This window comes from Thalassophryne amazonica, chromosome 6 (assembly GCF_902500255.1).
Source record: "Thalassophryne amazonica chromosome 6, fThaAma1.1, whole genome shotgun sequence".
NCBI lineage: Eukaryota > Metazoa > Chordata > Actinopteri > Batrachoidiformes > Batrachoididae > Thalassophryne > Thalassophryne amazonica.
The window spans coordinates 20,849,930-20,874,949 of record NC_047108.1 but is presented as its reverse complement, the minus strand read 5'-3'; the positions used below and the strand labels follow the sequence as shown (position 1 = coordinate 20,874,949).

Here is a 25,020-nt window from a genome sequence, read left to right as displayed (position 1 = left end):
ATTGACCTTTCTCCATGAAATTAAAGACATCAAAAGGAAGAATGTAATTTTCTCATATCATGAAAATTGATACACATGTCAAGCATGACACCCTCTAACAGGTTACAGGGGCATTGCCCATGGGCGGTGCAAACTGCCTCTATAGCACCCCCTTGCAACATTCAAAAACCCTTCCCCATTGGAGAAGGGAGATGCAAATTGGTACACGTGTATCTTGCATAGACATACAGAAAAGTCTCTTGCACCAGTGGTCTACTGCAAACAGGAAGATAGCCATTTTGAATTTTCATGTAATTTTGGCGTGATTTCCACATGTTGTATTTGAACAAACACCTTCTAGGGATTTTGTCCAGTGCACTTCAAATTTCTTTCAGATCATCCAGACACTATACTGATCAAATGTTATCACGCTTTTTCTATGTGGAAGGGTGTGGCCACTATGGTGCCATTATTTTGACCATTCACCATGGAACATGAAGTCATGATAACGCCTTCATGCTTTGTCTAATTGACTTGAAACTTCGCATTTGTGATGAGAGTCGGCCCATGAACAGAAATCTCACTGGCCCGGGGAGGCGGTGGCGTGGACACGAGGGCCCGTACATAACTGCTTGCAGTCCTAGCTATAATTACTAGTAGTAGTTGTAGGAGCATCACTAGTAGTCACAGTATTTTCACTCACTCACTCACTCCTTTGAGGACTTCTTTATTAGCATTAGTAGTAGTAATAGTAGTCGTAGTAGTAGTCGTAGTATTTTTAGGTGCGTTGACTCCTTCTTCTGAAGATTCCATTATTAATAGTAGTTGTAGCAGTCATAGTAGTAGTAATAGTAGTTGTATTTTGGATGCGGTGGCTCATTCCTCTGAGGACTCCATTATTATGATTAATGGTAGCAGTCGTAGTAATAGTCGCAGCATTTTTTGGTAAGGTGAGTCACTCCTTTGAGGACTTCATTATTATTATTATTAGTCATAATAGTAGTAGTAATAGTTGTAGTATTTTTGGGTGCGGTGAGTCACTCCTTTGAGGACTCCATTACATTATTATTAGTAGTAGTAGCAGTCACAGCAGTAGTATTAGTTGTAGTATTTTTGGATGCAGTGAGTCACTTCTTTGAGGACTCCATTATTATTATTAGTCGTAATAGTAGTAGTAATAGTTGTAGTATTTTTGGGTGCGGTGAGTCACTCCTTTGAGGACTCCATTACATTATTATTAGTAGTAGTAGCAGTCACAGCAGTAGTATTAGTTGTAGTATTTTTGGGTGTGGTGAGTCACTTCTTTGATGACTCCACCCAGGAGGTAAACAACAGATCGACCACAAGTAACTTTTTGAGTATGAGATACTTTGAGATATACTTTATTGATCTCACAGTGGAGAAATTATCTTTACACTCCAGTTACCTCAGACAGCAATTAGTCCACAGTTATTACTTGTTTACCGTAATAATGGCACACATCAGAATTAAGGACAGCACATACACATTTGACATTGTTTATGTGCACTAAATTTGAAGAACAGGGACCAGCAGCAGCTAAAACCGCGCCGCCCCAGCAGAAGGGAAGGGGGTGACGTGAGCAGAAGCCAGAGTGGGGTGTGTGTGATGGGGGGCAGGAGGGGGTGGGGAGAGGGAGTGGAGCATGCTTCAGTCCTATGAAAAACAGTTTATTGTCTTTGTGGGTTGAGATAAGAAAGGAGCCAAATAATCACCAAGGCCTGAAGACATTCCTCTGGAGGAAAGCAGTCGGGCAATTTGTCCTTCAGGCTTGATAAGCCTGCTGTGTTGTGGTTTTAGCAGTGAAAAACATTTTTTACAGTTCCACTTGAACAACCAATCCCAATTATGAATTAAGAATATTCCCAATTATGAATTAAGAATATTCCCCGACCTCCGAAATCTTCAACTTCATCTGCAAGGCACGCATCTACTCCAAGATGTCATCCAATTTGCGTCTGAGTTCAAGAGTCATCGCAGTCTGAGAATGCAACGCCTTGCCCACCTTGTTAATCATGACGGACAAGCGAGTGGGTAGTTCTTGGAGGGCACAAGGCGCAACGATCGAGCGAATAACTAGTGCAACCAGTGAGACTTATATACACCTAGGTGATGAGCTGCTGATAGGAAACACCTGTACAGAAGGATCCAGAAGTGGGCGTGGTCAAGACTGTGCCACAGTCTTGCCACGCCCACCACCCAGCACCAAGAGACAGGGAAGGCACACAGAACACATAATCACCAAATAAATACTAACATAAAACATGGCAGAAGAACCGAGCAACCACAGAGCATTACACAGACCCCTTTTAGCATCATAGTCAATTAAGCCTTATGCCTGGCTAAAATGCCCGATCCCCTAAGCTGTGCCCAACAATTACGTGAATTCCCAAAACATCACTGTGATATGTTCTGTTCCATTTTTATCTGTCGAATCAATAAATGTTTGAGTCTTCTGTAATCTCCTGTGATGTTTGATTTAATCAGAGGTATGTGGAGTCTCAAACCGGAGAACTCACTCTTCTGAAGTTCGAGACTGATTTTGTAATTTCCTCCTTCCATAATTTCAATATCAGATATTATGACCTTGTTATAATATTAAAAGAAAAAGGGGGAAAAAAGGGAAAGAGGTGGTGCCCCTAATAACTTACAAGGTAAAACTGACTTTTTGGTGTTAATCTATGATTCTTCCTTGGTGCACAAGGAGAACCCTCAATCAAATCTAAGAGTTGACAACCTATGTTCAATTAAAATTTAACCAACTTAAATCACTACCATACCTCTGGTGCTGCCGAGGCACCCTTGATTCAATTAGTAGGTTATTTAATAACTCAATAACTCAAGTTTGCTACACTAACCACTCCCAAGGTTCACACAGGAGTAAAATAATGAGCTAAAATTCACAGCAGTTACACTGAAAAAACTATTATTATTAGTAGTAGTTAATATATTAGTAGTAGTAATACTAGTAGTAGAAGTATTTTTGAGTCTGGTGACTCTCTCCTTGGACGACTCCTTTATTAGTAGTAGCAATAGTAATAGTATTAGTATTTTTGGTTGCGGTGACTCACTCCTTTGAGAACTTCAATATTAGGAGTAGTAGTAGTAGTAGTAATACTAGTAGTTCAAGTATTTTTGGGTGCAGTGACTCACTCCTTTGAGGACTTCATTATTATTATCAGCAGTAATAGTCGTAGTTGTTGGAACCTTTATTTCACCAGGTTTGTCCCATTGAGATCAGAAGATCTCTTTTTCAAAGGAGACCTGACCAAAAATGGCAGAAATACACAGTTTCAACAAACAGTCATGCAGACTTAATACAGAACAAATATGTAAGGAAACATCAGTTGAAACAGTGACATTCAGAAAGTCTGCATTCCAGCCTTTTAACTGCAGATTTAAAAACAGTCAAAGACACCAAGTTTTGCAGTTTAAATTCAGTCTGCAGATTATTCCACATAGTGGGTGCAGAAAACCTAAAGGCCTTCTTTTCCAGTTCACTTCGAACTCTGGGGACAACAAACTGTACAAAGCTTGATGATCTCAGGTTGTGTGAACCATCCCATATAATCAATAAGGAGGAGAGGTAGTGGGAAATTTTCCCAAGAATGGCTTTATATATGAACACATACCAATGTCCAAGACGGCATATACTTAAAGATGTCCAACTAACTTTAGTGTATAGAGTGATGAGTTTAAAAAAACAACATAGTTTGTTATAAATCTCAATGCTCCATGGTACACACTGTCCAACATTTGCAGGAATGTCTCTGAGCAGAGACATTCAGGTATAAAACATCACCATATTCAAGGAGCGGTAAGAATGTAGACTCCACAAGTCTCTTTTTGACATTAAAAGAGAAAAAGACTTGTCTTTATAATAAAAACCTAATAAAACTTTCACCTTTCTAGCAACATGTTGAATATGCCTTTAAAAGACAAGTTTTCATCCAATAAAACCGCCAGATACTTAAAAGAAGATACAAGCTCAATTTCTTGCCCGTCAATATTAACAATTTCATCAGACCATGTTCCTGTTGCTCTTGTAGATGAAAACAGCATGAGTTTAGTTTTTTCCACATTCAGAAGAAGTTGCAACTGCCTAAGCTGATCCTGAACCAAATTAAAAGCACGCTGAAAATGTACAAAAGCTAGTGCAGGTGTAGGTGCACAGCAGTAAATGACCATATCATCAGTATAAAAACGAAAATTTGCATTTGAAATATTCTGTCCCATGCAGTTAATATAAATAGTAAATAAGAGTGGTCCCAGAACTGAACCTTGAGGCACACCTTTGTGTATGTGCAGTACCTCAGATATGAGACCATCTGACTGAATCGCCTGGATTCTGCCAGAGAGATAATTTGCAAACTATCCAACTGCCTGCTCTGAGAACCACAAGCCTTTAGGCAGTCTAATAGGATACAGTGATCCACAGTGTCAAAAGCCTTAGAAAAATCAATACAAAGAGAAAGGCAACACTGTTTATTATCTAAGGCCTCTAAGACATTGTTCACTACCATCAAAGCAGCAGTGGTAGTGCTGTGGTTTTTCCAAAACCCTGATTGAAATGGAGACAGAATAGAGTTAGAGGCTAGAAAGTCCTTCACCTGGTCACTTTAGATAAAACAGAGAGTTTAGATATAGGTCTGTAATTACTTAAAGCTGTAGGATCACCACATTTGGAAAGGGGGACCACAAAGGCTTTTTCCAAACTCCTGGGATTTTATTACTACCCAAAGTAAGATTAAAAATGTGGCACAATTGTTCCGCAATAAAATCTGAGGCAAGTTTTAAAAACAAGGGCTCTAATTTGTCTAGACCACCTGGATTTTTTTTTAGAGCTGTTAAAACATCTGGAGTTGTAACAGGAGCAAAGTTAAAAGCAGGGATTTCACAGGGATTTGTTTTACATTCTATGGCCATTGGTAATAATATTAACGGGAAGATTAGCAGATTTATAATGATTGGACATGGATTTGATAATGCTCCAGAACTTCTTTGGGTAATTTAAATTTTCAGTTATAGAAGACAAGTAATAGTCAGCCTCGATCTTACGAACTGAAGATGTAAAATTATTTCTTAATTGTCTAAAATAGAGCCAATCAGAATCTTTAGCTGACTTCTGTGCTCTGGCCCAGGCAGAGTTATGCTCATGCAAGAGGTCTGATAATTCGCTAGAGAACCATGGATTATCACACCCTTTAACTCTAAATCTGCAATTAGGTGCATGTTTATTAACAATTTGAATAAAAGCAGAATAAAAATAATTCCAGGCAAGTTCTACGTCAAAGAGGGCAACTACGTCCCAATGAAAAGTACAAAGATCATAAATAAAAGCCTGTTCAACAAATTTTTTCATATAATGTTTTTCAATAAAACGAGGGACACTTTTCGGTAGGCTCGTGTCTCCATTAACACCTATCACACAATGATCGCTGACATCACTGGGAAAGACACAATAATACATAACAATAATATATTTACAGGGCTTATTGTTGTGAAAGTGACGTGACACGGACCCACAACAGGGGATAAGCCAAAAGTAACAATTTAATGTTGTGAATCGCACAACGACGTACAGACAATAACAATATGGTGGACTGTCAATCATACACCAGGTGACGTGTGGGCAGGCTCGACGATAGAAGACGCCTGGCGAGAGAAGAGCTGGATCCCCACACAGCTTCCACCACCAACGGAGCTGAAGAACACCGGAGCCGCCAAGCCCTGCGCCCCAGGTGGCCGCTGTCTTCAGCAGTCAGACCCGGTACTGCTGGCAGAGAACAGAGACAGTCCTGATGAGTGTGAGTTCGCACACTCAGTACTCCCACAGTCAGTGTTCAGTAAAGGAGGGAGAACCTCCACCTCCAATCACACACTCGTGCAGCTCCTGTTTAACCACTTATCTTGGTTTGGGGTGTGAGGCGAAGCCGTCGCTGATCACACCAAATGCCAATCCCACAGATAAGGCAGAACACCACAGGATAACGGCTGCAAAAGAAGTTCAGGTTATCACTCAATGATTTGAGTCAGCAGAGAAAGTTACCTGAATGGTAGCTGATTTCTCGGCGGGGAGGTGGAGTTGCAGTCCGGCCTTTATGGTGGTGGTGATGAGTAGTGGATGAGTGACAGCTGGTACGGATGATGAGTGACAGCTGTCACTCCTGGCTGCTCCGACGCCCTCTCGTGCTTGAAGCCCGCACTTCAAGCAGGGCGCCATCTTGTGGTGGTGGGCCAGCAGTACCTCCTCTTCAGCGGCCCACACAACAGGACCCCCCCCTCAATGGGCGCCTCCTGACGCCCGACCAGGCTTGTCCGGGTGCCGCCGGTAGAAGTCGGCCAGGAGGGCCGGGTCCAGGATGAAGCTCCTCTTCACCCAGGAGCGTTCTTCGGGTCCATACCCCTCCCAGTCCACCAAATACTGGAACCCCTGGCCCTTCCGACGGACATCCAGGAGCCGGCGCACGGACCAAGCCGGCTCCCCGTCGATGATCCGGGCAGGAGGCGGCGCCGGTCCGGGGGTACAGAGGGGTGAAACGTGGTGAGGTTTGATGTGTGACACATGGAAAACCGGGTGGATCCGCAGTGAAGCTGGCAGCTTCAGCTTCACTGCGGCTGGACTAAGGACTTTGAGGATGGGGAAAGGTCCAATGTATCTGTCCTTCAACTTTTGGGATTCCACTTGCAGGGGAATGTCCTTTGTGGAAAGCCAAACCTCCTGCCCAGGCTGATACGCAGGGGCCGGGGCACGCCGGCGGTCTGCATGGTTCTTGGCCCTCGTCCGGGCTTTGAGCAGGGTAGAGCGGGCGGTATGCCACACCCGACGGCACCTTCTCAGATGGGCCTGGACCGAGGGCACCCCGACATCTCCCTCCACTAGCGGGAACAATGGGGGCTGGTACCCCAAACACACTTCAAATGGGGAGAGGCCGGTGGCAGACGAGACTTGGCTGTTATGAGCGTACTTGATCCAGGCCAGATGGTCACTCCAGGCCGTCGGGTGCGCGGAGGTCACGCAACGGAGGGCCTGCTCCAGTTCCTGGTTAGTCCGCTCTGCCACCCCCAGACGAGAGACTGACGGTGGCCCCCAGTTCCCTACAGAAACTCCGCCAGACCTGGGAGGATAACTGAGGACCACGATCCGAGACAATGTCTGATGGAATCCCATGCAGACGCATGACGTGGTGGACCAGGAGGTCTGCAGTCTCCTGGGCCGTCGGGAGCTTCGGGAGGGCCACGAAGTGGGCCGCCTTGGAGAACCGGTCCACTATCGTTAAGATGGTGGTGTTTCCCTGGGACGGCGGGAGGCCCGTGACAAAGTCCAGGCCGATATGAGACCAGGGGCGACGAGGCACAGGCAGAGGCTGGAGGAGGCCTTGGGCCTTGTGGTGGTCGGCTTTGCCCCTGGCACAGGTGGTGCAGGCCTAGACATACTCCCGGACGTCGGCTTCCATAGACGCCCACCAGAAGCGCTGCCGGACCACTGCCACGGTCCTTCGCACCCCTGGGTGACAGGAGAGCTTGGAACCGTGACAGAAGTCAAGGACCGCAGCCCTGGCCTCTGGTGGGACGTACAGTTTGTTCTTCGGACCGGTCCCCGGGTCCGGGCTCCGTGTCAGGGCCTCCCGGACGGTCTTCTCCACGTCCCAGGTAAGGGCGGCCACGGATGATGGTTTCAGGGGGGTCTGACAGCTCGGTCTTGACCTCCTCTTCGTTGCAGTCCGGCCTTTATGGTGGTGGTGATGAGTAGTGGATGAGTGACAGCTGGTACGGATGATGAGTGACAGCTGTCACTCCTGGTTGCTCCGACGCCCTCTCGTGCTTGAAGCCCGCGCTTCAAGCAGGGCGCCATCTTGTGGTGGTGGGTCAGCAGTACCTCCTCTTCAGCGGCCCACACAACACTTATTTGTGAGAACCAAATCAATCAATGTAGATTTCTGTGAACATTTTAAGTTTAGCCTTGTAGGAGACAGGATTAGCTATCTGCTGATTTAAATCATTACATTGGGCTTTTAAAACCTCAGAAGCCTGTGAAAGCCAGTCCCAATTTAAATCCCCAACCAGCACTAATTCATTAAATTTTAGTTTAGAAAGAAACATAATGAGGGTGTTTAGAGAACAACTGGGGGCAGATGGAGGCCAATAACAACCCACTAACATTATATGATGATCTTTGGACACCTCCACATTCAGGGCCAGTAACTCAAGCTCTTTACTCACAGACTCTGAAAGCAATAGTTGTACACCAAATTTTGACTTAATATAAATCGCCACCCCACCACCCTTTCTCTGGCGGTCTGCACAGAACACATTATAACCTTCAACAAAAATCTCCTTATCAGAAACAGACTTTTTCAGCCATGTTTCAGACAAGACAACAATGTCTGCATTTGTTGAGGTGATCCATATTTTTATCATGTCCAGCTTGGATTGCATACTCCTTGCATTGATATGTATTATTCCAAGACCGGATCTTGCTTTAAAATCAGCAGGTGTAAAACACTGTGCAAATGTGCTTGGGCCAGGGTTCGGTTCAATGTTTCCAGAGAGCAGTAAGAGCATTTAAAAAAAATGCACTTAATGTTATTGTTTTCAGGATGAGCTGCCGAAGCAGATGGAGAGGGTGCAGCTGAAAAACCAGAGCAAGGTATGAAATGAAATGAAAAGGTATTTAATGACTAGTAGTCAAAGATCATTTAATAATAGTAGTAATCATAGTTAATAAGAGTAGTAGTATCATTTAATAATAATACTAAAGATCATTTAGTAATAGTAGTAGTCATATTTTTTGGTGCGGTAACTCATTCCTTTGAGGACTTCATTATTATTGTTATTAGTAGTAGTAGTAGTAGTACTACTAGTAATAGTATTTTTGGGTGCGGTGACTCACTCCTTTGAGAACCTCATTATTAGGAGGAGTAGCAGTAGTAGTAATACTAGTAGTTGAAGTATTTTTGGGTGTGTTGACTCACTCCTTTGAGGACTTCCTCTCGGTGGTCGCTGAACATCATGAATAAGTTGATTTTCCAGCTTGTGTTGCAATTAACAGAATTCACCTGTAGGAGGACAAGACACACAAAAGACAAACATTTTTTGACAGTCTGTCCTCAGTGGAAGTTAATATTACATACATTGGACATAACTAGGGTGCAGGACTACTTTCTGTCCCTAGGATGAATAAAAAGTCTGCAGGTCACAGAGCTTTCCCTTATTGTGCCCCTGTTCTGTGGAATGATCTCCCTGCGTCAACAAAACCGTTAGATTCTGTAGAGATGTTCAAGTCCAGACTTAAGACGTATCTATTCTCCTTCTCTTATGGTTGGCATACGGGGCTTCTTATCCCTTTAACTCATCTTATCAGTAATGGAACAGGTGTCAGCCTCAAATTCATCTCAAGTCTGGGTCTGTTAAAGAAGCTTAGAGCTAGCGGCGGGCGATCACCTTCATATTTTCTCTGCTTTCCTGTTGATTTGCTGCTGATTAATTATACTGTAGGTGTGTTTTTTCCAGCTGAGTGATTCTGCTCTTTTATCTCTGTCTGAGGTGCAGAGGGAAGTGCGTGGGAGCGGCATCTGTGGACGACGAGATTCTGGACTGACCACAAGATGCCATGCCTGAAGCTGATGCAGCAGATGTTTTAAATTCCTGTTTTCTGTTTCTTCAGCTCTGTAAACCTTTGTATAAACCTTGTAACTGTTAAAATGGCCTAAGCAGAGGGTCTGAGTCTGGTCTGCTTGAGGTTTCGTCCTCAAATCATCAGAGGGAGTTTTTCCTTACTACTGTCGCCTGTGTTCTTGCTCAAGGGCTTGGTAAGGTTAGACCTTACTCTTGTGAAGCACCTTGAGGCAGCCTTGCTGTGATTTGGTGCTATATAAATGTAATAAATAAAATAAATAATTATATAACACTGTCGTACTTCCTGTTGTGTACCAACGAAAGTGCCGAGCAGCAACATGTAAGGTAAGTGGCTACCCTCTGAGTGCTAGCAGACATTTCTCAGAATGACTTCACCCATTCCGTAGTGACAAGAAGCTGTTAGCTTGCTCTAGAAGTTAGCAAGTGACGGTGTTAGCATTTTAACTCAATACTGGACCAATAATCATTCATTTTGTCCCAAAGAAAAAAACTGAAGCAAAAACTTGTAAAAATTGAGTTCAGGTTGAAAAACTGTCAAGTTACCCTTCAAGAGAACCCATTTAGCTGCTGACAGGGAAGACAGGTGTGAAGATGACCACCGAGCATTTGTGTATCAGACACCAACATAGCAGTGTTCACGTGCAGTGTGCCATGCCCCCAACAGCCTCCACCCTCGCATGATGCTGATGCTGCCAAAAACCATAGAGTCAGAGCTGCAGGTACTGGGGATCACCCGCAGAACCGCGTGCACATTTTACTTAAACAGCGGCCGGCGGGTCACCTCTGTGGGTATTTGTCTGTTTGTAATGTGGGCATGTCCATCCTCACCTCCTTGCATCCTGGATGGTCCGTTAGTTCGTAGTCTGAAGCGTGAAGTGGCTGACCAGCGTTCACCGGGTTCAGGATGACTTTATCTCCAACCACCACCTGCAAGAAGTCAATACAGATCCTCACACCTTGACTGTTCCTGGCCAGGTACTGTGACATTACTATTGCTAGTACTACTGTAGGACAGCCGTGACTAAAAGCAAACGTCTGGAACTGCTGGAATCGATCACGTCATCCTTTTCAGAGATGAACGAACCAGTTCAGCAAAAAATTCAGAAGTTCTGATTCAGAATGTTTTCTAGATCCACCACAGGATGTGATGATCATCATCAGCAATAAAAGCAAAACGTTCGGGGGTGCTGCTGAGCAGTCAATGGAGTAGGACGTGTGGCTCCTGCCAATTTGGATTAAAATTGTTATTCAACTGTGCTTTTTATTGTAAACCAAGTGTTTTTCTTTACATTTTTGCACTTTGTGCCTCTTTTCTACCCCTTTGTAATGTCTGCAAAGGGGAAATCTCGTAATATTCATACGCAGCTGAAGCTGCGCTCACAGGCCTCAGCTTCTGTGCCACCAGCTCCGGATGTCGAACGATGTCGAACCCGCCCCAACACAGGTGAGCCGGGTATCTGACACCCTGAAACTCAACATACTGTCTTCATTAAAAGAAGATACGGCTGGAATCGTTACTGCAAGAAGTTCTCGGAGATGCTTTGTCATCTATTAAGACTGAGTTACAAGCCATGAAAATGCAACTAGCGAGCGACTATGCTGCAACTGATGCTAAACTGGCTAAGTTAACGGCTACAACCCCTGGCAATAATTATAGAATCACTGGCCTCGGAGGATGTTCATTCAGTTGTTTAATTTTGTGGAAAAAAAGCAGATCACAGACATCACACAAAACTAAAGTCATTTCAAATGGCAACTTTCTGGCTTTAAGAAACACTATAAAAAATGAAGAAAAAAAAAATTGTGGCAGTCAGTAACGGTTACTTTTTTAGACCAAGCAGAGGGAAAAAAAATATGGATTCACTCAATTCTGAGGAATAAATTACGGAATCACCCTGTAAATTTTCATCCCCAAAACTAACACCTGCATCAAATCAGATCTGCTCGTTAGTCTGCATCTAAAAAGGAGTGATCACACCTTGGAGAGCTGTTGCACCAAGTGGACTGACATGAATCATGGCTCCAACATGAGAGATGTCAATTGAAACAAAGGAGAGAATTATGAAACTCTTAAAAGAGGGTAAATCATCACGCAATGTTGCAAAAGATGTTGGTTGTTCAGTCAGCTGTGTCTAAACTCTGGACCAAATACAAACAACAAGGGAAGGTTGTTAAAGGCAAACATACTGGTAGACCAAGGAAGACATCAAAGCGTCAAGACAGAAAACTTAAAGCAATATGTCTCAAAAATCAAAAATGCACAACAAAACAAATGAGGAACGAATGGGAGGAAACTGGAGTCAACGTCTGTGACCGAACTGTAAGAAACCACCTAAAGGAAATGGGATTTACATACAGAAAAGCTAAACGAAAGCCATCATTAACACTTAAACAGAAAAAACAAGGTTACAATGGGCTAAGGAAAAGCAATCGTGGACTGTGGATGACTGGATGAAAGTCATTTAGTCAGTGATGAATCTCGAATCTGCATTGGGCAAGGTGATGATGCTGGAACTTTTGTTTGGTGCCGTTCCAATGAGATTTATAAAGATGACTGCCTGAAGAGAACATGTAAATTTCCACAGTCATTGATGATATGGGGCTGCATGTCAGGTAAAGGCACTGGGGAGATGGCTGTCATTACATCATCAATAAATGCACAAGTTTACGTTGATATTTTGGACACTTTTCTTATCCCATCAATTGAAAGGATGTTTGGGGATGATGAAATCATTTTTCAAGATGATAATGCATCTTGCCATAGAGCAAAAACTGTGAAAACATTCCTTGCAAAAAGACACATAGGGTCAATGCAATGTCCTGTAAATAGTGCGGATCTTAATCCAATTGAAAATCTTTGGTGGAAGTTGAAGAAAATGGTCCATGACAAGGCTCCAACCTGCAAAGCTGATCTGGCAACAACAATCAGAGAAAGTTGGAGCCAGATTGAAGAAGAGTACTGTTTGTCACTCATTAAGTCCATGCCTCAGAGACTGCAAGCTGTTATAAAAGCCAGAGGTGGTGCAACAAAATACTAGTGATGTGTTGGAGCGTTCTTTTGTTTTTCATGATTCCATAATTTTTTCCTCAGAATTGAGTGATTCCATATTTTTTTCCCTCTGCTTGGTCTAAAAAAGTAACCGTTACTGACTGCCATAATTTTTTTTTCCTGATTTCTTATAGTGTTTCTTAAAGCCAGAAAGTTGCCATTTGAAATGACTTTAGTTTTGTGTCATGTCTGTGATCGGCTTTTTTTCTACAAAATTAAACAACTGAATGAACATCCTCCGAGGCCGGTGATTCCATAATTTTTGCCAGGGGTTGTACAATGGGAGATGAGAAGGAGGCGCTGACGGCTGTACTGATGACAACACCGGTATGAATACAACTCTTGAGCACCTTAACGCTAAAGTTACCATGCTGGAAGACAAATGTGAGGACTTAGAATCAAGACCGTAGACTGTGTGTTTATATAAATATATGGATTTTACTTTTGTTGGAACTTCAGGATTAGTTGCATCACTTGGGCAATAAAGTTGTCATTGTTTGTTTTGTTTGGTTAAATATTAGTAACCCATGCTAGCATCTATTAATGGCATTAATTATTACTTTGATGTCATATATGTTTTTTTTATTACATAGACGTTTTGCTTTTCTCTATCTTGTTTGGATGAAGGTTACAATATAATAAAATCATTTGTACATACTGTTATTCTAATTTTGAAATTGTGGGAGTTATTTACCTTTTTGAATTTACTTCTGTATCTGTTTGCTCTGCTGTTTCTCCAAGTTGTTCATGTTTTATTGTGGACAATGTTTTTTTTGCGCTGCATAACACTGACGTCTCCATTGTTCTGTGTTTATATGGGGGCTTTGGGTGTTGTTCCGGTTTGGGCTTGTTTTTTATTTTTCTGTTTTATGGGTGGGTGGGGGAGGGGGGCATCGATCTCAGGTGTTTATGATTATTTAGCATTTTCCCATTTTGCTAAATGGTTAATACCACTGTAGACCCTGGCATGGCAGGACCAGGCACGTCTCTTCAATTTATTCGATGGAATATCAAGGGCAGGGGTCATCCTGTTTTTTTCCCCACCTGAAACGGTTAAAACCTTCTGCAGTGTTCTTACAGGAGACCCATCTTTGTAGTAAAGAACACAGAAGGTTACACTGCCCTTGGGTGAGTCAAATTTTTCACTCAGACTTTAATTCTAAATCGGGGGGGGGGGGGGGGGGGGGGGGGGGGGGGGTTATTTTGATTAGTAACAGTAAAGTTTTCGACTGCTGACGTTATTTATAGCTCATAAATATGGAAGATGCGTCATAGTTGTTGGTATGTTAATGTAAAAAAGGTTCTGTTGGCCAACGTATATGCGCCAAACCTTGACGATGCTGAGTTTGCAAATAAATTATCGAGCAGCCTCCCATTTCTGAATTCTCATTTGTTAATTTTAGGGGGAGACTTAAATTGTGTCTTTGACCCAGTGTTAGACTGATCCAATCCCCGTAATCTAAATAAATCTTAAACGGCTCAAGCGTTCTCTGATTTTATGATACAGAATGGTGTAATTGACCCATGGAGATCCCAAAATCCAGCCAGTAAAAAAAAAAAAAAAAATTCTTTCTTTTCCATGGTGCATCATTATTACTCCAGAATTGATTATTTTTCATTGATCAAAATCTCAATTCATGTGTAGTTTCTTCTGATTATTTGAGTATAATAATATCAGACCACATACAATTACTACTGGATATTCAAGTCCCTTCCTACAAATATAGATGGCCTTTGTGGATGTTTAATTCACTTTTACTGGCAGATGAGCTTTGTGATTTTATTTCTAATTCAACTGATGAGTTTTTGTTCTGGACACTCGGGTGAAGAGAGGGGTAGAGCTGTCAACTGATCACCATCTGGTGGTGAGTTGGATCAGAAGGTGGGGGAGGACTTTGGACAGACCTGGTAAGCCCAAACGGATAGTGCGGGTGAACTGGGATTGTCTGGTGAAGCCCACTGTCTGACAGATCTTCAAGTCACACCTCCGGCAAAGCTTCTCTAGCATCCCTGTGGAGGTTGGGGGCATTGAACCAGAATGGGCAATGTTCAAAGCTTCCATTGCTGAAGCTGCAGCAGGGAGCTGTGGCCTGACGGTCTTAGGTGCCTCCAGGGGCGGCAACCCTCGAACCCGTGGTGGACACCGGTGGTCAGGGAAGCCGTCCGACTGAAGAAGGAGTCCTTCTGGGAGATATTATCTCGGAGGACTCCAGAGCCAGTTGCAAGGTACCGACAGGCCCGAAGGGCAGCAGCCTCTGCTGTGGGGGAGGCAAAGCAGTGGGTGTGGGAGGAGTTCGGAGCAACCATGGAGAAGGACTTTCGGTCGGCACCAAGGTGCTTCTGGTGGATCATGGGGCACCACAGGAGGGGAAAACGGGGAACCATCCAAGCTGTCTACAGTAAGGATGGGACTCTGTTGACCTCAACTGAGAATGTAATCCAGTGCTGGAAGGAACAACTTGAGGAACTCCTGCATCAGACCGGAGCACCCGCTATAGTAGGGGCAGAGCTGGAAGCTGATGGAGGATTTTCATCAATTTCCTTGGTGGAAGTCACTGGGGTAGTCAAACAACTCCACAGTGGCAAGGCCCTGGGGGTTGAGGAGATCTGTCCAGAAATCAGCCGATAGTCGAACCTCTGATTGAAGAGGAACAATGCGGGTTCCATCCTGGTTGTGGAACAACCGACCAGCTCTTTACTCTCACAAGAATCCTGGAGGGTGCCTGGGAATATGCCCACCCAGTCTACATGTGTTTTGTGGACTTGGAGAAGGCCTATGATCGGGTACCCCGGGAGATACTGTGGGAGGTGCTGCGGGAGTATGGAGTGAGGAGGTCCCTTCTCAGGCCCATCCAATCTCTGTACTTGCAAAGCGAGAGCTGTGTTTGGATGCTCGGCAGTAAGTCGGACTCGTTTCCGGTGGAGGTTGGCCTCCACCAGGTGCTGGGCCTTGTCACCAATCCTGTTTGTGATATTCATGGACAGGATATCTAGGCGTAGTCAGGGGGAGGGGAGGAGGGTTTCTGGTTTGGTTGGCTCAGGGTCTCATCTCTGCTTTTTACAGATGATGTGGTCCTGTTGGCTTCATCGGCCAGTGACCAACACTCACTAGATCAGTTCGCAGCCGAGTGTGAAGCGGCTGGGATGAGGATCAGCACCTCTAAATCTGAGGCCATGGTTCTCAGCAGGAAACCAATGGATTGCCTACTCCGGGTTGGGAATATGGCCTTGCCCCAAGTGAAGGAGTTCAAGTACCTTGGAATCTTTTTCACAAGTGAGGGAATGATGGAGTGTGAGATTGGCCGGAGAATCTGCAAAGCAGGGGCGGTACTGCATTCGCTCTACCGTACTGTTGTGACAAAAAGGGAGCTGACCCAAAAGGTGAAGATCTCGATCTACTGGTCATTCTTTGCTCCTACTTTCACCTATGGTCATGAGGGTTGGGTCATGACTGAAAAAAATTGATTGCGGGTACAAGCGGCTGGAATCTGCTTCCTCAGGAGGATGGCTGGTGTCTTCTTTAGAGATAGGGTGAGAGGTTCGGCCATCCATGGGGAGCTCGGAGTAGAGCCGCTGCTCCTTCGTGTTGAAAGGAGCCAGCTGAGGTGATTCTGGCATTTGGTAAGGATGCCTCCTGGGGGCCTCCCTAGGGAGGTGTTCCAGGCATGTCCTAGTCCTGGGAAGACCCAGGACTAGGTGGAGAGATTATATCTCCACAGTGGCCTGGGAACGCCTTGGGATCCCCCAGTCAGAGGTGGTCAATGTGGCACGGGAAAAGGAAGTTTGGGGTCCCCTGCTAGAACTGTTGCCCCGGCGACCCAGAAAAGCGGTTGAAGATGAGTGAGTGATGAGTGAGTGAGTTTTTGTTGTATCAAATCTTGTTAATTCTATCACCATGGTCTTGTGTGTTTTAAATAATTTCAGTTCCTTTTCAGGCATCATTTTCAGTTTGGTATCATAGGGGCATAAAACAAATAAGAAATCCATACATGTCGGAGGTATTTGATAGTTTTGCTAATTTATCTTCCAAGTATAATTTACCTGGTACGTGTCTGTTTCATTATTTACAAATTCAGAATTTTGTCTCTAAACGTTTCCCAAATTTTCCGTCTGCACCTCCTAAACAGCTCTGGGAAAAATGCTCTCACATTATCCACATCAGAAAGGACTGATATCAAAGATCTGTCATTTTATTTTAACTTTCAGTATGGACTCAAGTGTCAAAATTAAAAAAGCTTGAGATAAAGAGTTAGGAATGCAACTAAGTGAAGAGCTCTGGGAAGATGTCATTGACAGAATAAGATCTTCTTCCTCTTGTGCTCGTTTCAATTTAAAGTCATACATAGGGTTCATTTCTTCAAATCTAGACTTCCTGAGATATACCCTGATATTGTGGATGTATGCGACACCTGTAAAGGCTCTCCATGTCATCTTGGCCACAAGTTCGTTTTCTGTCCTTCACTATATACGAGGTGTATTAGAAAAGTATCCGACCTTATTACTTTTTTCAAAAACCATATGGATTTGATTCATATGTTTTTACGTCAGCCAAGCTTGAACCTTCGTGCGCATGTGAGTTTTTCCACGCCTGTCGGTTGCGTCATTCGCCTGTGAGCACGCCTTGTGGGAGGAGTGATCCACCCCTCTCGTCATCGTTTCATTGCGAGGAAATGGCGGAATGATTTGGGCTTTTTTTCCCATCAGAATTTTTTCAAAAACTGTTAGAGACAAGCAGCTGGAAACCATTCAAAAAATTTATCTGGCTTTCGGTGAAAGTTTTACGGGCTTCACCGAGAAGAAGGAGTGTTACTACAGCTTTAAGGACGCCCCACAATGGCGCACGGCGCGCCGCGCTCCGAGCCGCCATCGAGCGGCAGAAAACACCACATCATTTCTAAACGGATGGCTGTGTGTAGCTGGGACCGTCGTGAGCAATTTCTCTGGTTATCATAAGAGCTGGACATCAGCCATTTTCCAGCAGATTTCACTTTTAACAAGAGATTTTGTCATGGAACAATCCTCTCTGCACCCGATCCCCATGGCCCCCTCTGCAGGTGGTGAACCCACAGGAGGGCGGGCCCACGTTGCTCCTTCGGGCTGAGCCCGGCCGGGCCCCATGGGCTAAGGCCCGACCACCAGGCACTTGCGCGCGAGCCCCAACCCCAGGCCTGGCTCCAGGGTGGGACCCCGGCACCGCCATAGCGGGCGACGTCTTGGTCCTTCATCTTTCACTGGTCATGGAGGTTCTGAGCTGCCCTTAGTCTGACCCGTCACCTAGGACCTGTTTGCCTTGGGAGACCCTACAGGGAGCACAAAGCCCCCGACAACATAGCTCCTAGGATCATCCGGGTACACAAACTCCCCCACCCCAATAAGGTGGCAGCCAGAGGGGTAGCAGAGAGGTGCAGAGAGGATTGGGTGGCGGTCGAGGGCGGGTGGCCTGGCCCATGCTCACAGCCCCTGGCTGTTGGGCCGTGGAATGTCACCTCGCTGGGGGGCAAGGAGCCTGAGCTTGTGCAGGAGGTTCAGAGATACAGACTAGAGATAGTTGGGCTCACCTCCATGCACAGCATGGGTTCTGGTACCCAACTCCTGGAGAGGGGCTGGACGCTTCATTTTTCTGGCGTTGCCCACGGGGAGAGGCGGAGAGCTGGGGTTGCATTGCTTATTGCTCCCCAGCTCAATCGCCATGTGTTGGAGTTCACTCCGGTGAACGAGAGGGTCGCGTCCCTACGCCTTCGGGTCGGGGGAACAGGTCTCTCACCATTGTCTCGGCCTACGGGCCGAGCAGCAGTGGAGTCCCTGGGAGGGGTACTAGATAGCGCTCCGACTGGGGACTCCATTGTTCTCCTGGGGGATTTCAACGCCCACGTGGGCGGCGACAGTGAGACCTGGAGGGGGGTGATCGAGAAGCACGGCCTCCCCGATCTGAACCCGAGTGGTGTTCAGTTGTTGGACTTCTGTGCTAGTCACAGTTTGTCCATCATGAACACCATGTTCGAGCACAAGGGTGCCCATAAGTGCGCGTGGCACCAGGACACCCTGAGCCGGAGGTCGATGATCGACTTTGTAGTCGTATCATCTGAGTGTCGGACACTCGGGTAAAGACAGGGGCAGAGCTGTCGACCGATCACCACCTGGTGGTGAGTTGGATCCGCTGGGAGGGGAGGAAGCCGGTCAGACCTGGCAGGCCCAAACGTATCATGAGGGTCTGCTGGGAACAACTGGCGGAACCCTCTGTCAGGGAGGTCTTCAACTCCCACCTCCGGGAGAGCTTCTCCCAGATCCCGGGGGAGGTTGGAGACATGGAGTCCGAGTGGACCATGTTCTCCACCTCCATTGCTGATGCGGCTGCTCGTACCTGTGGTCGCAGGGTCTCTGGTGCCTGTCGCGGCAGCAATCCCCGAACCCGGTGGTGGACACCGGAAGTAAGGTATGCTGTCAAGTTGAAGAAGGAGTCCTACTTATCTTTGTTGATAGGTGGGACCCCAGAGGCAGCTGACAGGTACCGGCAGGCCAAGCATGCCGCAGCCCGTGCGGTCGCACAGGCAAAAACTCGGGTCTGGGAGGAGTTCGGGGAGGCTATGGAGGAGGACTATCGGTCAGCCTCGAAGAGATTCTGGCAAACCGTCCGACGCCTCAGGAGGCGGAAGCAGCTCTCCACCGGCACTGTTTATGGTACGGGTGGGGAGCTGTTGACTCTGACTGGGGATGTTGTTGGGCGGTGGAAGGAGTACTTCGAGGATCTCCTCAATCCCATTGTCACGTCTTCCGAAGAGGAGACAGAGACTGGGGACCCAGAGGCGGACTCATCCATTACCCAGGCAGAAGTCACCGAGGTGGTTGGAAAGCTCCTTGGTGGCAAGGCTCCTGGGGTGGATGAAATCCGTCCTGAGTACCTTAAGTCTCTGGCTGTTGTGGGACTGTCTTGGCTGACATGCCTCTGCAACATCGCGTGCCGAGCAGGGACAGTGCCTCTGGATTGGCAGACCGGGGTGGTGGACCCTCTGTTTAAGAAGGGGGACCGGAGGGTGTGTTCCAACTATAGGGGGATCACACTACTCAGCCTCCCCGGTAAGGTCTATTCCAGAGTACTGGAGAGGAGAATTCGACCGATGGTCGAACCTCGGATACAGGAGGAGCAGTGTGGTTTTCGTCCTGGTCGCAGCACACTGGACCAGCTCTACACGCTCCATCGGGTGCTCGAGGGTTCATGGGAGTTCGCCCAACCAGTCCACATGTGTTTTGTGGATCTGGAGAAGGCGTTCGACCGTGTCCCTCTGGGCACCCTGTGGGGAGTGCTCCGGGAGTACGGGGTCCGGGGTCCTTTGCTAAGGGCTATCCGGTCCCTGTACGATCACAGCAGGAGCTTGGTTCGCATTGTCGGTAGTAAGTCAAACCTGTTTCCAGTGCACGTTGGCCTCCGCCAGGGCTGCCCTTTGTCACCGGTTCTGTTCATTATTTTTATGGACAGAATTTCTAGGCGCAGCCAGGGTGTAGAGGGGGTCTGGTTTGGGAACGACAGACTCTCGTCTCTGCTGTTTGCGGATGATGTGGTTCTGTTGGCTTCATCAAATCAGGACCTTCAGCATGCACTGGGGCGGTTTGCAGCCGAGTGTGAGGCGTCCGGGATGAAAATCAGCACCTCCAATTCCGGAAAAAGGTGCTTTGCCCTCTTCAGGTCGGTGGAGTGTCCTTGCCTCAAGTGGAGGAGTTTAAGTATCTCGGGGTCTTATTCACGAGTGAGGGACGGATGGAGCGTGAGATCGATAGACGGATCGGTACAGTGTCTGCAGTGATGTGGTCACTGTATCGGACCGTCGTGGTGAAGAGAGAGCTGAGTAGGGGGGCAAAGCTCTCAATTTACCGATCGATCTACGTTCCGATCTTCACCTATGGTCATGAGATTTGGCTCATGACCGAAAGAATGAGATCGCGGGTACAAACGGCCGAGATGAGTTTCCTCCGCAGGGTGGCTGGGCGCTCCCTTAGAGATAGGGTGAGGAGCTCGATCTACGTTCCAATCCTCACCTATGGTCATGAGATTTGGCTCATGACGGAAAGAACGAGATCGTGGGTACAAGCGGCCGAGATGAGTTTCCTCTGCAGGGTGGCTGGGCGCTCCCTTAGAGATAGGGTGAGGAGCTCGGTCACTCAGGAGCTCGGAGTCGAGCTGCTGCTCCTCCACGTCGAAAGGAGTCAGTTGGGGTGGCTCGGGCATCTTTTCCGGATGCCCCCTGGACGCCTCGCTGGAGAGGTGTTCCGGGCATGTCCCATTGGGAGGAGGCCCCGGGGAAAACCCAGGACACGTTGGAAGGATTACATCTCTCGGCTGGCTTGGGAACGCCTTGGGGTTCCCCCGGAGGAGCTGGGGGAGGTGTGTGTAGATCGGGAGGTCTGGGCGGCTTTGCTTGAGCTGCTGCCCCCGCGACCCGACTCCGGATAAAGCGGAAGAAGATGGATGGATGGATTTTGTCATGGAAAGCCGCGCGGAGGCTTCGCGCGTCAGGACCGATTCGCTGATCGAGCGAGACAAAGGAACACCTCCGTTTCGGCGTGCCAGGTGACAAGTTGGGACATGCCCAGCTCTCCACAATTTCTCTTATACTCACTGGGCTGGTAAGCATTAAAAGCCAAGATAGGCATGTCCCAAATTGTCCCCTGGCACTCCGAAACAGAGGTGTTCCTTTGTCTCACTCGATCAGTGAATCGGTCCTGACGCGCGAAGCCTCCGCGCGGCTTTCCATGACAAAATCCATCCATCCATCCATTTTCTTCCGCTTTATCCGGAGTTTCCATGACAAAATCTCTTGTTAAAAGTGAACTCTGCCGGAAAATGGCTGATGTCCAGCTCTTGTGATATCCAGAGAAATTGCTCACGACGGTCCCAGCTCCACACAGCCATCCGTTTAGAAATGATGTGGTGGTTTCTGCCTCTCGATGGCGGCTTGGAGCGCGGCGCGCCGTGCGTCATTGTGGGACGTCCTTAAAGCTGTAGTAACAGTCCTTATTCTCTGTGAAGCCCGTAAAATTTTCACCGAAAGCCAGATAAATTTTTCGAATGGTTTCCAGCTACTTGTCTCTAACAGTTTCTGAAAAAATTCTGATGGAAAAAAAGCCCAAATCATTCCGCCATTTCCTCGCAATGAAACAACGACGAGAGGGGTGGAGCAGTGCTCACTCAAAGCCTGCCCACAGGCGAATGACGCAACCGACAGGCGTGGAAAAACTCACGCATGCACACAAAGGTTCAAGCTTGGCTGACGTAAAAAGATATGAATCAAATCCATATGGTTTTTGAAAAAAATAATAAGGTCGGATACTTTTCTAATAGACCTCGTAAATTTTGGTCAAGTTCTTTCTCAGTCATTTCTTCTGTTCTCAAAGTGAATATGCAGCCTTATCTGCTTGCTACTATATTTGGTGTTCCTGACTCCTCTTTAGCATTCAATTCTGCTCAAAAGGACATTATTGCTTTTACATCTTGAATTGCTAGACATTCCTTATTGTTACATTGGAAGTCTGATAAACGTCCCTCAATTTCCTTGTGGCTTAAAGACATGATGTTTTCTCTAAAACACACACACACACACACACACACACACACACACACACACACACACACACACACACACACACACACACACACACACACACACCTTCAACTGCTTAGTCCAATCAAGGGTCGTGGGGGGCTGGATCCTATCCTAGCAGTCATAAAGCGTGAGGCGGGTTACACCCAGGACAAGACTCCAGTCTGTCTCTCTAAAATTCGAGAAAATTAAATACACTTTATGAGGATGTACACTAAGGTTTTACAATAAGTGTCAATGTTTTATTTCTTATTTTTCAATTTTGGAGGTTTTGCTTAACTGAATGTGCCTGTCATTGCTTTTACATTTCACATTTGTTGTGTAAATGTGTGTATATATCCAACGAGGTTTTATGTCGACTTTAAGGAGCTGAGATGTGAAGTGGGGGCAGGGTAATTTTGTATATTTTTTTCTTTCTGTTAAAAAAAAAACAAAAAACAAATTAATTTGCACTGTATTTTTTTTGTGCACTATTGTGTCAGTATTATACTGTTTGTAATGTGTATCAATGGGTACATATGTAAAAAAGAAAGGAATTATGTATTCTTGTCATTTGTTTTGTTCTAATAAAAACATTTGAAAAAAGCAAAACGTTCATTATAAATCAGTTCCAACAAAACAAACAAAACCCAATGCTGTTAAACAAATATGATATGAAACAAAATGGTTGTCCTGAAAAATACTTTATATTTCAAACCTGATAAAACAAAAGGTCAGAATTTTACAACAAAATGAAATGAAGTGTTCAAAATGTCTAAACAGTCAGGGTTTGGGATTGTGGGTTGCTGTTTTTGTATTTTATATTTTCTTGCCTGTCTTTTTGCTTGGGGTTTTCTGCCTTCACTTTTCTTGTTTGTCACTGGGTGTTTGGTGTTGGGTGTGCCCCTCTACCTTTCCACTTCCACGTCCTGGATCTTTCCCTCACACCTGCTGCCCATTTGTAGCTCATCACCTTCCGGTATTTAAACCTCACCTCGTCCAAAGGTGTTCCCCGCCAGATTGTTGTGCTCCATGCCTTTGCTTCCAGCCTTGTTCTTTGCATTTTTCTCGTCCTTCTTGCCTCGCCATGTATTCATGACCACCTGCTTGTTTTTTGGACAATGTCTCAGCCTGATGAACTTGTTTCTGTTGCTTCTTCTGGACTGCTTTTTTGTGTACCGAACCCTGCTTGTCTTTCCAGTAAACCTTTTTGAACAATTCCACTCTGAGTCTGAGCCTAGCATTTGTGTCCAGCCATTTTGTATTTTCAAGCCTGATATAAACAGACATTCATCCCTTTGATGACTAGACGTTTACATGTGTTAAAACGTCTGCAAACACACAAAAAAACAAAACAAATGCACGCACCAACAACTGCATCTTTCAAATGCACAAGTCCTGCGTCTCATCCGTTGAGCACGTTTGTCTTTATGAATACACAATTCAGGGTGTGTCCAACCAAGTGCACAAAATTGTGGGAGGGAACACGTAAACAGCTGAAGTTTGTACAGGCACCATGTTTTATCATGGTCAAAAGGCTCATGAACCCACTCTGATAAAGGCTCATGAACCCACTCTGAAAAAGGCTCACAAACCCACTCTTACAGTAGTGTTCAGAATAATAGTAGTGCTATGTGACTAAAAAGATTAATCCAGGTTTTGAGTATATTTCTTATTGTTACATGGGAAACAAGGTACCAGTAGATTCAGTAGATTCTCACAAATCCAACAAGACCAAGCATTCATGATATGCACACTCTTAAGGCTATGAAATTGGGCTATTAGTAAAAAAATGTAGAAAAGGGGGTGTTCACAATAATAGTAGTGTGGCATTCAGTCAGTGAATTTGTCAATTTTGTGGAACAAACAGGTGTGAATCAGGTGTCCCCTATTTAAGGATGAAGCCACCACCTGTTGAACATGCTTTTCTCTTTGAAAGCCTGAGGAAAATGGGATGTTCAAGACATTGATCAGAAGAACAGCGTAGTTCAATTAAAAAGTTGATTGGAGAGGGGAAAACTTATACGCAGGTGCAAAAAAATATAGGCTGTTCATCTACAATGATCTCCAATGCTTTAAATTGGACAAAAAAACAGATGCATAGAAGAAAACGGAAAACAACCATCAAAATGGATAGAAGAATAACCAGAATGGCAAAGGCTCATCCACTGATCAGCTCCAGGATGATCAAAGACAGTCTGGAGTTACCTGTAAGTGTTGTGACAGTTAGAAGACGCCTGTGTGAAGCTAGTTTATTTGCAAGAATCCCCCGCAAAGTCCCTCTGTTAAATAAAAGACGTGCAGAAGAGGTTATCATTTGCCAAAGAACACATCAACTGGCCTAAAGAAAAATGGAGGAATATTTTGTGGACTGATGAGAGTAAAATTGTTCTTTTTGGGTCCAAGGGCCGCAGGCAATTTGTGAGACGACCCCTAAACTCTGAATTCAAGCCACAGTTCACAGTGAAGACAGTGAAGCATGGTGGTGCAAGCATCATGAGATGGGCATGTTGCTCCTACTATGGTGTTGGGCCCATATATTGCATACCAGGTACCATGGATCAGTTTGGATATGTCAAAATACTTGAAGAGGTCATGTTGCCTTGTGCTGAAGAGGACATGCCCTTGAAATGGGTGTTTCAACAAGACAATGACCCCAAGCACACTAGTAAACGAGCAAAATCTTGGTTCCAAACCAACAAAATTAATGCCTCGCAGATGTGAAGAAATCATGAAAAATTGTGGTTATACAACTAAATACTA

At 45.6% G+C, this 25,020-nt stretch overlaps 1 protein-coding gene across 1 annotated transcript in view; it reads right to left on the bottom strand.

Annotated features, from left to right (window-relative positions):
- Positions 1–25,020, bottom strand: part of itpr3 (inositol 1,4,5-trisphosphate receptor, type 3) — a 230,263-nt gene that overhangs the window by 145,701 nt on the left and 59,542 nt on the right. The window contains exons 4-5 of the mRNA XM_034171879.1: positions 10,465–10,563; positions 8,973–9,056 (exon numbers count right to left, since the gene is read on the bottom strand). Of these exons, the coding sequence (XP_034027770.1) occupies positions 8,973–9,056; positions 10,465–10,563 (183 nt within the window). The remainder of the gene's footprint in view (positions 1–8,972; positions 9,057–10,464; positions 10,564–25,020) is intronic.